General features: G+C 36.8%; 1 protein-coding gene across 1 annotated transcript in view; it reads left to right on the top strand.

The window, feature by feature from the left end:
- si:ch211-269c21.2 (carbohydrate sulfotransferase 8) overlaps positions 1-12467 on the top strand; it is a 72877-nt gene extending 60410 nt beyond the window's left edge. The window contains exons 3-4 of the mRNA XM_048159288.1: positions 7524-7564; positions 9991-12467. Coding sequence (XP_048015245.1) covers positions 7524-7564; positions 9991-11070 — 1121 coding nt within the window. The 3' untranslated portion in view covers positions 11071-12467. The remainder of the gene's footprint in view (positions 1-7523; positions 7565-9990) is intronic.
- The last annotated feature ends 2544 nt before the right edge of the window (positions 12468-15011 follow it).

The raw sequence follows: 15011 nt of genomic DNA, 5'->3' as shown, positions 1-15011 counted from the left end.
ATCAAAAGGATAAACAATGCAGATTTATTTTTACAGTTATCTTTGATCATATTTACCAAGGGTGCCAATAATTCTGACCACCACTGCATTTACACTAGGTGAAAATAGAGATAGATTCTATTTACACCATGTAAAAGTATCAGTTCTTTGTATCTTTGTACATTAACAGGATGCAGTAATATCATAGAGTGTACATGATATATATTTATTAAAATGATTAAATGGATGCTGCCTTATTGGGTGAATAAAAACCCTCCCTACACCTTCCCCAACCCTACCCAATAAACACTTTTAATATTATTAAACACTCATTCGAAGTTTATTTCCACTTTTAGAACATCAATTTCATTTTTATTGGAAATAAATGCGAGCTCGGCAAAAGGCGGATTCGAACCCGCGTCGATTGCATTAAAAGCCAGATCTGCGAGCCTTACTTGCTACTGTTGCGCTACTGAAGACATTTAATTCTGTGCGTCTTTTTTAAAGAGTGGCCCAACCAGACGTTGGTGGGCGGAGCTAGTGTAAATAGTGTTTGCCAAGAGGGGACGCTATTTACACTTAGTGTAAATAGACACTCCATTAAAGATGATACATTTTTATATGTTATTTAAATTCATATTCCTGCAGCCAGGCAACAAATACTTCCAAAGCAAGGTGAAATTCTTCTACTCAGTTCAGAGTTTTCAAAGTTTTTTTGAAAGAAACACACATATACACACTTATACGCCCACTGTCTGTCTGGAAAACACATCTTAACTTTTTTTCATTCTTATAAATACATCTTGCTTCGATACCTGATATAAGCTGTTTCCTTGCTGCATCTTTGCTTACAGTATATAGGCAGTTGAAACTGGGCATGCCCTCAAGTTGAGTTTGTATTTGAAGGTGAATTAAACTCATCTCTAATACACCAATTGGCATATTTATCATCATTTATAGCAATAGACTAAGTCTTCCTGATTTAGTTGTTGCTGGATTCTAACAAGGTTAGACAGGCATACAAATCAGTTGTGTGAAAATGATGTGAGTTTTTCACAGTGCATTAAGCCTAATGAAGAGGACTAATATCAGGAAACCATTATTATAGTCAGTCACCACATCTCACACAGTGTGCCAATGGAGATACTGACAGCTGCATATTTTACCACCAAATTTAGCCTCATTTCTGGTCTCAGTGGTTTGACACAGGATGCTTTGTTACCCTCCAAATTTTAAACAATAGTCCAATGTATTTGTATATAGAAAGTATGTTATAAAATATCCGTAAATATAGTGACATAAATATAGTGACGTTTTGTTGTGTTTTTATTTTGTGGACTTTTTAGTTACAGGGGCTAACTGGACCTTACTAACCAGCCAAACTTTGACCCCTTCTGCTGCTATTCGAGTATAAACCTTGCTTCTCTGTTTCTGTCAAATCAGTAACATCTCATCATGCCGGAGACTGTCGCCATGTTTATGACATATTGATTTGATTTTGTGGAAAGCTGTACCGTGGTAAACAAAGAGCTCCTGCATTAGATGTGACAGGCACTCTGCTTGCTTTTGCTCTTCTCTGCCTCTTCAGATGTCTGTTGTATAACTTTATATGTATACAGCTGCACTCAAGCATCAGTGAGGGAGTATCTTAATCCATATCAATAGCATGTGGCATAAAAAACCCAACAAGAGGGTATATTATTTCATATGATGGTTATCTGCTGTTAGTGTTGGAAATTTTGTCATATTACTGCACTTCTCCTATAAAAGTAACTAATTGGGCCCTGTTTTATCGATCTAAGCTCATGAAGCGCATGCCGCAGTTGCACTTTTTGTAGTTTACTGACGGAAAAAATGATTGGCGCGGCAGGTGTGGTCCAAAAGGGTTGTACCTATTCTCTTAATGAGTCATGGGTATGTTTTGGGCGTAACAATAAATCAAAGTGTCATCTCCCATTCCTTTTAAATTCCAGGTGCGCTTGCTCCATGGCGGATTGCTGTTTACATGGCTGAATATAGACACCCTCAACCTGACGAGTCAGTTTAAATACATGTGTATTGCCATGATTGGTCAATTAATTAGCCAATTTCATTCATCATTACTGCAAATAGGTAATTCTGATATATGCAATGACTATCCATTATGACATGTAGGCATTTTTATCTTTATGCAAACAATAATAATATTTTACATTGTAATCCTTTTTTTTTTAATATTTAAAAATGTTTAAAAATTGTGTGTAACGCCCTTTAAATAACAAAAAATTGAATAATTACCACGCCATTGACTTTAGACCAGGTTTTTGTTGGTCAGTGGCGCAGTTGTTTTCAGTTGCCTCAAAATAGCAACACGCAAACAATTTTATTCACCGTAAACATCATTTTAAGTGACAATAAAGTGCAAAATTAGGCCAAATAGACAAACATTACTAATTATTCTAGAAAGAATACCAGTAAGTTTTTGTTTGTTCAGTTTTCTTGGACTCTTAGTTTGTTCTTGTTTTCCTTGTTTTCCTTTGTTCCCATTGCTAGTTTGTTTCCATGTTTTCTCATCGTTATCACCTGTGTCTTGTTTATTTCCTCATTATCTTGTGTATTCATTGCCCTTAGAGGCCGTTTACATGACACGATGGCTGCGTCTGAAAACCTAGGTAGCTGTCTTGCTGCCTCGCTATCTTATAAGAGAATGACTTGTACGGCAGCGTTTGTGCATGAAGGTACCTCAGGAAATTGATTTTGGACAGACTTCTGAGGCAGCCTAACAGTTTAATGATCTACAGCAATATAGTGCGAGCTTTGGTGAGAACTAAACAAATATTTAATTACTACAGTAGTAATTTCTCGATAGAAATAATATCAAAATTGAAATATGTTGGTCAAAATCATACATTTATACACAAACTGAGCAGCAAACGCAACTTTCGGACGCCATCTTTATTTTTCTAGCTCAACTGTCACAGAATGGAAAGCACAGGATTGTGGGATATCAAAGGCAGCTAAGGATATATCTATGCTTCCTTCAAAAATCGATCAGATGAAGGTATCTCATGAGACAGGAAGTGAAGCTAACATTGGATTCGGACGTGCCTTGTTGCCTTACTACCTTGAAATGTGTCCTCAGAAGGCAGCATTTTCCAGTTTTTGGACACAGCCCATGTGTTTTGGTCATTCATTTACACGACAACGGTGTTTTGGGGGTCTGAAAACACAAACATTTGAAAACGATACCGTTATCATCTCCGTGTAAACTACAAAAACGCAAATTTGTGAAAACGGTGACATCATGCGCATGCATATTACATGTTTCTTTACAAAGTGACACCAACTCCACCGTGACAATTACTTCCAAAACGTCATTTGTTTCATTACAAGTAGTGTGTTACAATGTTTTTTCAGTTTCTTTTATAAAAACTTAACTTTGGTTAGGACTAGCGGGTACTAGAGCATTCTAGAAGATCAGACGGTGGTGGGACCAATGAGAGTCCCTCGTTCCGTGTTCCTGCTCTCTTCCCGGGATTTGAGTTATTCATAAGCTGTGAAGTCATCGGGAGCGAGGCTGTCTGCAGTGCTCCATTACTGCCAGCTCCCACCGTGCAGCAGCGTCGCTCTCCTGCTTCACCTCATGTCGTTTAGGTTGGCCGTCTCTGACGAGACTGTGATCTAATAGTACTGAGTGATCTGCCGGTGCCAGCAGGAGGGAGACGCGCAGCGGCAAAGACATTAGCTGTTTACAGGGATCGTCTGTTATCTTTCACACAATCTCTCCTGCCTTCTCCTTTCCTCCCTGTCTCACTTCATCCCACTCAAGTGAGAGATCTTGCAGACCCATAGAGCGTGAGAGAATTGCATGCAGTCGGGTCAACGCACAAGGCTGTGCATCCGTGCGAGCGCATACTATCTTTTATTCCATTTTGTGCTGCTTGGTATTCATTTTTATAACTTTACAATAATTGTAGCAAGTTCAATAATTGAGCAATAGTGAGGATTAGCACTAAATAAATTTGACTGACGCATTAGTTCGTAAGAGTTATTTGGTCGCAAATCGGACATTGTTGTTTTGGTCATTTTTGGTCATGTGACTAATTTGTGATCAATTTCTTTGAAGTGTAGGGGCCTGAAGTGTCATGAACGAAAAATTTCATAGGAAGAGTAAAGGCCGGTTCTCGCAGAAATGCATTTTTGTGTTCTAATGCACTAAATAAAGGCACAATTTGGCATATATGGAAAGCTATTTACTCACGTTAAATAGGATCAACAGAAATTCAATACATCTATATCATCTATAAAATAATGCCATAGAAATAAGACTCATTGGGGATTATTTAAATAATTTACATTTTAACCTGTTAACTGTTAACAGCCATTACATATTTAAAACAGTAATATTCTATACTAAACCTAAACTAATCTTGACAAACTATATATCATTTGAAAGCTTAGAATCTCTAGATTTCATATTTTTCAAAATAAATTACAGAGGAGCAGTAATTTTTCAATTTGCAACAAGCAAATTTTCATTCTCATAAGGCATATTCAGACCTTTATTTTGAAATAGCGATGAACATGAAAAATCATTAAAGATTGGTTGAAACATGTTTGTTTTCATGCCAAGAGTTCAAAAACATTCATTCAATTTTTTGAGAAAAAAAGGTCTGAAAATGTTTTTAATAGTAAAAAAAAACAAAACACATTTATGATTGTGGCAGCGATCTATAACCCACATACATGTTGTTTTTATGTTTATTAGAGGCTGAATTCATATAAAATTCTGCCAAACTTCCCATACTACTTCTATATAGGATGTCTACTTCATAAATTGTATGAAAATGATGGAAATATATGGTTCAGATCACTCAAACCATATATGGAAATAGAGGCGCCTTTATATGGTCACCAATGGAGCTTGGTTGTCATCTAGTGAAAAAGTGTGGTACTGCGCCCAAACAAAATCTTACTGAAAGCTCATTTTTTGAGATATCAACCTGAAATTTGGAACACAACTTGTTCAGATTTTTGGTTTTGATTTCCTTGCAGTTTTAGAGTAAAACTTGTTTTGTAAAATATATATTTTATATAAAATATAAAATATTATATTTTTACATTTTCATAAATATAAACTTCTATAACTTTTTTGTTGCTTCACTTACATAAGTTATTTCACGTCTACAATAATCTGCCAAATTTCATCTTTAAAACAAGACCAGCCAAAGTATTCTTGAATTACAACCATTTAAGTTTGGATAGTGCATTTTCTTGTCTAAAACAAAAAGTGGGGGTGACAGTTAACAGGTTAAATAAATATATGAAGTTAAATGAGAAAAAAAAAACATTAATGCACAATCCCATTCCAATGTCTCATTATTTCCATTTTAATAAACTAGTAAAAACTTGTTTTACTAGTAAAAACTAGTAAATAAACTTTAATAAACTAACAGGAACTGGTTTAATTTTCAGAATATTTGAATATAGTGAAACATTATTCAACATATAATAGTAATATAATAACACATGTAATAGTGTTTTTAATATTAATAGTATGTGTAATGGTAATAGCTCACTATCACTTACTATTAGTATAACTTATCCCGACCCACATAATTTTGGGAAATATGCTTCATTTAATAATTCATGACTGATTTTTAGCCAAATAATTGGGTTTTTACATGGTTGATTCAATGTATTTTTAAACTTCGATTATATTTTGTTTATCTGCAGTGACATGAAGAAAAAAAAAAAAAACAGCATGGATGGGCCCTTCATATCTAAATGGCATAATTTTGTGACAGATTATGCAGAGTTTGTTAATAGTATACAGTATTAAGTGAAATAATGCATTATGACACAAATTGTGCAGGATAAAACAGGCTCACCAGCAGGATTTTATGAATTTATGAATAAAAGAGAAGAAACACCATGAATATTTTGCAGATTCTCTTTGAAATTCATACCCTCACTCATCTATGGGAAATTACAACCTATACAGTGTCCTCATTACAGGAAACCTCCAAATCTGATTACATGTAGGTTTACATGAACCGTATTGTTTTCCAGAACTCTGTGAATATGACTCTATGTATTTATTTGTAATCATTATATACACTAAACAGGTTTTATTAGCATTGTTACACATTATACAAGATTGCTATCTTGTAGATAGCATTATACAAGATACATCATACAAGATTAGCTGAATTGCCTTTCACAACCCATTTTACCTCTGTAATATGGATTTTTGAGTAAGAATATTAAACAGGCAAAATTTAGGTCAGGACTTGATTTGATCCATCAGGAACTAATCGATTTTTAATTGTTTTGTCAATGTCATAGTCAGTAAACCGACTAATGTGACCAACAGTTCTGGGTTTACTGAAAAATCACTCGCTGTTCAATCAGGCAGTTGTGAACTAAATAACGGTTCTGAATGATTCATCTTAGTGAGTCGGATTCAAACCAATAACTCATGAGTGAATCTTTTTGACTGACTCATAAGAGTCATTTGGTCGCAAACTGGACATCAGTGTTTTGCAGGAAACACAGAGTTATCGACAAGTTTATTTCTTTGGTCATGTGACTAATTTGTGAACTAATTTCAATTGCAGTGTACAAACCTGAAGTGTGCAAAGTTTCAGAGGAAGAGTAAAGGTGCATTTTTGTGTTCCAATGCAGTCTTTTTAACCTTTTTTCTATGTAAATGTGCTAGACGGACATCTTTGGTCAAAGCGCCATATCTCAATGCCTTTTTTTCTTGTGAACTGTGTGTAAACTAACATTTTGATTAAAAGATTACGAGGACAGTTTTGCTTTTGAATAACACGCACCACTGAAACGTTCACAGTAAGACGTGCATTAAGAAAGCAAATAAAGTCAGTTATGATTTAATGTATAAACAGATTACAGCATCCCTGGAAAGGACAGTCTTCTGCCCAGCCCCTTTTCCTGGCCTGTAAATAACCTGCTCTCAAAACCGAGTCAGGCCGCCACCTGCAATGAATCTATCAACGAGAAGTGTCATGGCTTTGGCATCTAATCGATGCTAGTCTCTGCCCTTCCATAGGTCAGTGTCAAAGCATTGAGACATCTCTGCCAGAGCTGCAAAGTCTGATTCAGTATGACTCAGGCCATCTTCTAATCTGGACTTCGGACTGCAGACTTTTCCCATGGTGAATACTAACGAATATCTTTTGACACACACCTCTGTTCATACACAATAACCTTTGATGTCAAGATGATGTTTGTCAGGCTGCTGGGAGACCATCTGGAGCTGCTGCAAGCAATGGCACATAAACATTAGCAGTCGACCACAGGAGTCAACCTCCCTCCGTCCGCCCTCCCTTTCTCTTCACTTCGTCTAAAACTAAAGCAAGGACACCACTTTGCTGAGCCATATGCTTCTTTATTTCAGCACATTCGGGTGGATCTCAGTGAATGTAAGCAGCTCGATAAAAATTCCTGAACCCAAAAGTTCACTTTCATGGTACATGGGCTGTAAAAATGGATAAGCCCGAAATGTCATCCTAACATTCCCTCTCTTTTGTTTCCCTCAGGTGCAAAGGTCATATTCTCCCAAGTGCAGGCCATAAGAAAGGTAAGCTTATTCGTCTGAACAATCACAAGCGCCTGCTTCAGTCCTGTGCTACAGCTGCTGAAATTATTGTGCGCTAGCACCACTTGGTGGTTGCCATTGCAGAGACAAGACTTTAAAAGCACAAGCTTCTCTTGTAAATGCTTTTAGAGCCCATTAAAAATCGTTCCTGTGTTGATGTATTTTCATTTGATGGCCTGTAGCCATGTGGACTTTTAGATACTGTACTCCTTAAAATATACTTTCACACTCTCACTAGTTTGTTCAATTTAATTTGCTTATTTAATTTGTCTGCTAGCAATATCCAGCAGAGAATTCTGACTAAAAGCTAGTGTCATTTTCGCCACATCTCAAATTAAATGTTTTGTGTTTGACAAAACATTGTGTGAAAATGACATTTTTTAACATGTTTGGAATAAAATGGCAATACTCCTTTTCCTTACTTAGAGTAATTTCATAGCTTGTATTTATGTCTCCTAAATAGTCAATTAAATAATATTTTCACACTTTTTGAAAACAACTGTGACAAAGAAAAGTGATATAAATTATTTTTACACAATAAATATTAAATGCTTTATTTAGATTATTTAGTTTATCATAGTTTTAACCACATAATACTCATATTTTTATAATGGCTTTTTATAGTGTAAGATTAAAACAAAAATGGGAAACAAAAATCTTTTTAAAATCAGTTTTAATAGGAACTTCATAGAACAAAAGAAAAAAGGGTTGTGATAAAAATAAACCCCTGTAACATAAATGCCCTTGTGAAAACATTTTTTTTTATATACTTTAAAAGAATATACTTATGTGCAAACTAATGTAAAGTTTTTGTATCTTAATTGCAATTAAATGAAAGTTTAGCTGACCTTAAGAGTTCCTTTTTGACCCCCTTAGGTAGAACTTAAAGGGTTAGTTCACCCAAAAATGAAAATTCTGTCATTAATTACTCACCCTCATGCCGTTCCACACCTTTAAGACCTTCGTTCATCTTCGGAACACAAATTAAGATATTTTTGATAAAATCCGATGGCTCAGTGAGGCCTCCATTACCAGCAAGATAATTAACACTTTCAAATGCCCTTAAAGTGACTGCAGTGGTTCAACCTTAATGTTATGAAGCGACGAGAATACTTTTGTGCGCCAAAAAAAACAAAATAATGACTTTATTCAACAATATCTAGTGATGGGCGATTTCAAAACACTGTTTCATGAAGCTTCGAAGCTTTACGAATCTTTTGTTTCGAATCAGTGGTTCAGAGCATGTATCAAACTGCCAAAGTCACGTGATTTCAGTAAACAAGGCTTTTTTACGTCATAAGTGTTTCGAAACGTTTTGAAATTTCAGTGGTGCATCTGACTTTGGCAGTTTGATACACTCTCTGAACCACTGATTCAAAGCAAAAGATTCGTAAAGCTTCGAAGCTTTATTAAAGTTGAACCACTGTAGTCACATGAACTGTTTTAAATATGTCTTTAGTAGCTTTCTAGGCATTGAAGTGTTAATTATCTTGCTGTCAATGGAGGCCTCACTGAGCCATCGAATTTTATCAAAAATATCTTAATTTGTGTTCTGAAGATGAATGAAGGTCTTAAAGGTGTGAAACGACATGAGGGGGGAGTAATTAATGACAGAATTTTCATTTTTGGGTAAATTAACCCTTTAAGCATATCTCTCTATATGGAATTTCATGTACTGACAAGCATTTATGGTAAACTAAAATGTACTTTAATGTTATTTCTATTAAAACTTTTGTATAATGTATTTACATATTTGTAATGAGGAAGTTTAAAATATATAAACTAAAATATATTAACTTTAAATGTAAAATTGAATAACACACTACATTTAAAAATATAATCAACTACTTTACATGTGCTTTAGTATTTTAGTCAACACATCAAAATGAGTGTACTTCTTTGAAATACAAAAAAAATATTATTAAAACATGATTTTAATGTCTTTTAAAATGAAATCTTTTGATCTGACATTATTGCAAAGTGTAATTTTAAAAGTGTACAGAAAGGGTTAGTTCACCCAAAAATGAAAATTCTGTCATTAATTACTCACCCTCATGTCATTCCACACCTGTAAGACCTTCGTTCATCTTCAGAACACAAATTAAGATATTTTTGGTGAAATCCTAGAGTTTTCTGAACCACACATAGGCAGCAACATTATTACCACTTTCAAGGCCCAGAAAGGTAGTAAAGACATCGTTAAAATAGTCCTTGTGACTACAGTGGTTCAACCTTAATGTTATGAAGTGATGAAAATACTTTTTGTGCACAAAAAACAAACAAAAATAATGACTTTATTCGACAATTGCTTTTCACGTAGTAAACAGTGCAGTGCTTTCGGGTTCTATGTCAGAAAGTTGAGGAAACACAACTATTGTTGCTGACTACTCTCATTCTCTAACTTTCAGGAACAGTGTCCTTATTGTCTTGACAATGACAGACAGTCTGATCCAACAGAAGACAACTTTCCTAGACCTGTGCAGCCAGTGCAACTTCCAGTCTTCCCATGGGTCCAGCGTTCTTCTCTAATCAACCCTAGAGACATCACTGCTTCCCATGTCACAAAGAGCCACCGTAAACTCCTCCTTAAGAGCAGCCCACTTGTCCAGCAGCTCAACGCCGACCCTCCTGGCCAGATCAGGAGCAGTCCAGAGCGACTGACTCAGGTGCAGAGCTCCCGTCTGAGGCTTATGAGAGAGGTATGTGCCAAATACACAAGCGGAACCGCTAAACAGACTATAACCCGTATGCACGTGTCCCGTATCTTTGTGGAGGACAAGCACAAACTCCTCTACTGTGAGGTGCCTAAGGCAGGCTGCTCCAACTGGAAGAGGGTGCTCATGGTGCTTCAAGGTCTCGCTTCTTCCACAGGAGAGATCCAACATGACGAGGTGCATTATGGGAATCACTTGAAGCGTCTAGACTCGTTCAATCAAAAGGGCATCATCCGGCGTCTGAAGACCTACACCAAAGTCCTGTTCCTGAGGGAACCTTTCGAAAGGCTAGTGTCTGCTTTTCGGGACAAGTTTGAGAGTCCAAACTCGTACTACCACCCAGTGTTTGGGAAGCCCATCATCTCAAGATACCGCAGCAATGCGACGCAGTATGCCTTACGAACGGGAGAGGGTGTGACCTTCAAGGAGTTCATCCAGTATTTGTTAGACGTGCATCGGCCGGTTGGCATGGACATCCACTGGGAGCCTGTTGGACATCTCTGCAGCCCCTGTCTGCTGGACTATGATTTCATTGGGAAATTTGAGACTCTGGAGGAAGAAGCCAATTTCCTTTTGAGAAAAATTGGTGCTCCTAGCAATTTAACATTCCCTAGTTTTAAAGACAGGAACCCTAATGCAGAAAGGACATCTTCGGAAATCACAAAGAGATATTTTGCACAGCTAAATGTGACGGAGAGACAAAGGGCATATGACTTTTACTACATGGATTATTTGATGTTCAACTACTCCAAACCGTTTAAAGATTTATACTGAGGCCTTTTACAGTTATCTGATGAACTTGTGTGTTGGCCTGATGTTCATATTTTGTCTTAGTGAGGTTATTTTATTACTTTAAAATGTTGTTCATTTGTTAACAAATTTTAATGTTAAATATTAATCACACTATATTTATATCTGCAGGCTGGTCCTTGCGTTTATCTTGTTATTTGCCAAACCTATTTAATTCTATTCAGTAAGAAATCTCTTGAAGGATAGTTCACCCAAAACTGAAAATTTGGTCATAATTTGGTCTTATGTCATTCCAAACTTGTGTGAACAAAAATATTGTAAAGAATGTACTTATTTTAAGTAAAATTAAAGCCAATGGGGTCCAAACCAACATCTGGACAAAAACAACAACAACAAATTAAAAAAACAGAATATCTTCTTTTTTTTTCCACAGAAAAGGGTAAGCCATATTGGTTTGGAATGAATGCTGAAGGTGAGTTATGAAATGCGAAGGTTACTCATATGAACGTGAGTGAGTACAATTTTCATTTTTGGGTGAACTATCCAACACGTTGTGTATGATTTGGCTCAGTGTGTCATGTTTTCTCAGACTGTCTAGAATATAATAGAATAGACTACTAAGAGTGTCATGATGTTATTAATTAAAGTGTTGCAGGTTGCAAGTTGTTTTAACACTAGTCCAGCTTTTCTTTGAGTATCACTTTACTCAATATAACACACCGAAACATTTTCAACAATGTTACGTGACATTTGCAGATTGTTGCTGGATTTGGTCTGGTACATCTGGTAATGATAAAATCGAAATTTTGTGAATGTATAAGAACAGTTTGTCTACAGTATGTCATGTATTAGAGCATGACCTGCTACACCTTTGCCTTACTTTCACATTCTCATATTATGACATTTTCTGTATATCAATAAATGTTAACACCATCTTTTAATGTTAGTTAGATGACATCTCTGCATTATTGCCTTTTTTATTGTTATAATGATGTATAAAATACCAGTCATTTCTAGTCTCCTAGGCCCTGTTTACACCTGGTATTAAGATGCGTTTTGGTCGATCGGATCACAAGTGGACGAGAGGCACATACCCGTTTACACCTGGTGTTTTAATCCATCTCTTACAGTATGTCCACTTTTGATCACTTCTGTCCTGATGTCTTTGAGGATTCAGGTCTATGGGCAGGTAAATGTATGGGCTTTTTCAGATCTTTCGATCTAATAGGCGAAATAACTGCATGCAGTTTGCATATGAACACAACTGGAGATGTCTGGAAAACTTACAGAGATCATCAGCTTTCGTTTCTGCTCTGAGTGCATGTTAGAAAAAATAAATGTTTAGAGAACATTGTGCTTAGTACATTTTTCATCTTCAACCCGAACTTATGGTTTAGCCGGCAAAGTTTAAATCCCGGCTGTTTTGCGTGCTTCCGATAATGTTTATTGTGTCAGTAGGTGGAGAGTAGGCGGCTGTTCAAACACTTTCAACCACATGAACGGTTGCTAAAGGTCAGCTAAAATCTACACCACGAACTCAATCTGGTTGAATGCGTTTTTGACTACCTCGTGGAAGTGGTCGAAAGTGGGCAAGCTCAAAACGTTTTACACCCCGTCTACACCTCTTCATGACGTGTGTCTCGGCGGAAAGTGGGCCTAATTGACCATTCGCAAAGACCCGCCTCCTTTAGTTACTGTTGCTATGTCCGACAAGCCATGCTGCTCTCACACCACACACCATGTTCTCATGCAGTGAAAAATACATCGCGGAGCAACATGTTGACAGACAAGACAGAGCAGGTTACTTTTGATATGAAACAAAGTCTTAAATTTCAAATTTTGTCATTTTAAAGAAATTTAAACAATAAATACTGTTTTGTGGCTCTTTAATGTGTCGTGACAGATCGCTGTAGCGTCCAAGTTCAAGCGGCTCCTGAACCAATCATCTCTTCCTACTAGTTCATTTATAGCATCAAATAAACATGAATGAACATGAGAAGGAATGTTGTTTCAACCGCGGAAAGATGTCAGTAGCCATTTTTCAAGTTCAAGTCCACCGACGTTAATCTACTAACTCCCCTGACTGCTTTGCCAGACAAAATGGCAGATTCGCCGTTATGATTGGTTAGATTGCCTGTCAATCAAACCCTTGGTGAAGGGTCAATTGCGGCATTCACGCCATGTCGTAATTACGAGATGAAAACACGTGACATTTTACTCAGAGCTGTTGTCAGACTCAGGATTATGTGTTTCTATAACAACACTATCAATGCCAATTTGAATCTGCAGTCAGGTGGTACAAGTCGGAGCTCTCAGAAAATTCCCAATTTACAACTTGTAATTATGAGTTCTACAAGGATGTGATTTCAATTCAGTCAATTTCGACATGGTGTAAATATCCTCCACAAATCCATCCAGAAGCTGTTATATATGTCACAATAGGGAAAAAAACTATCGCAGCTTCACTTTCATGCTAGTCTCAGCCTCAGACGTCACACCCATCTGATCCATATGGCACACAACTGGAAACACTTCAGGATGTTCAAAGTCGTCATCTGGTTGGTTGAACTCTACAGGATGTCCAGGAGACGCGTGTGTCACGTTCTTTAATGGTCCTCCTAGAAACAAATACCATGAGGCCAAACCCCCTCATGAAAGAAGAACACCATCGTGTTTACAACTGTGACAATGTGTACGTATCAGAATCAACTAAATGCTGGATTTTCAAATGTATGTGAAGTTCACGGCTCCATTGTTGCAGTAAACTTGCACAACTTTCTTGAATGAATAATTTATTAGATGCACGCCGGGCTGTTATTGTCGGGACATCGACTTTACATTTTCTCGCCCCTAAACATGACGCGGAACTGTGATTGGTTGTGTTACATGTCTGTCAAACGACCTCTCAGCGGTCCTTGGTCAATGAAAGTTGCGATAGAGTTACGTGAAACTACTTTAATGCCGATTTGCTTCTGATTGGTCGATTGCGCCATCTGACAGTCTGATTATTATTATTTACATTATTAATATTTGCCGTCATTCATGGCAACGCTGTGTCAGAGCGCCAATCCGCGATGCTACTTTCACTTTCACACCTATCACTCCGTTTATATAAACTCAACTGTCGCCATCTTGCGTCTCAGTTATCAACTACAGTGACAATGACCTCCGACATTCACTGTTAATAATAATGTTATATTGTTGGTCTAGTTGCTTGTTTTGTACGTTGTAATGGATTATTTTTTCTTAGCGGAAGCTTCAATATAATATACAGGTAAGGTTATAAAATAATTTAAAAGCAAATCAATAGTTCACATATTTATTAAGTCCGTGTTTGCTGAATATTTTACCCTGGCTGTATCCTGAGCTTCAGTTTCGCAACTGTTTGATAAGACATTATTATTTTTATTATACAGGCCTATATATTTTTTGCTACTTTACCCCAGCATTGGAAACAAAAGCAGCAGTCAAAACTGGTGTTGATCTTTACATCTTGTCCTCCCACTCCAATAAGTCCTCTGCCGCCTGGAGCAACTGCGGCTTTTTTAGCTCCACCCCCTCGTTACCCCCTCCTTATCTCACAGAGCCTGAGGCTTTGACATCCTGTTCTCTCACAATCTACAGACTCAAAGGGCACATCAAATCAGCTACCATTTGTCACGTGGAAGACAGAACAAAGAAAATCTTCATTTTTCTTTCTTCAGCACCAAAATCATATTTAAAAAAGAGGGTGGGGGGGCTGAAAAGAGAAAAATTAGTCTCTCCGTATGATTGGGTTTTTGGAATGGAAGGACCTGGAGGCAACAGAATAAGCTCTGAAGTAACTTTTAGAAATTAAGTTATTACAAAAAGACTGTGGAAAATCTAATTACCAAAAGAAGTGTAGACAAAATGCAACAGCATCAAAAAATGTTGAAAGTTGTTTTCAGGTGAGAAGGTGAGATGTTGTTGCAAGTCATGTCCAG

This window comes from Megalobrama amblycephala, linkage group LG15 (genome assembly GCF_018812025.1).
Source record: "Megalobrama amblycephala isolate DHTTF-2021 linkage group LG15, ASM1881202v1, whole genome shotgun sequence".
NCBI classification, from domain to species: domain Eukaryota; kingdom Metazoa; phylum Chordata; class Actinopteri; order Cypriniformes; family Xenocyprididae; genus Megalobrama; species Megalobrama amblycephala.
Note: the sequence above shows the minus strand (reverse complement) of the source record. Positions and strands in the feature narration are given on the sequence as shown.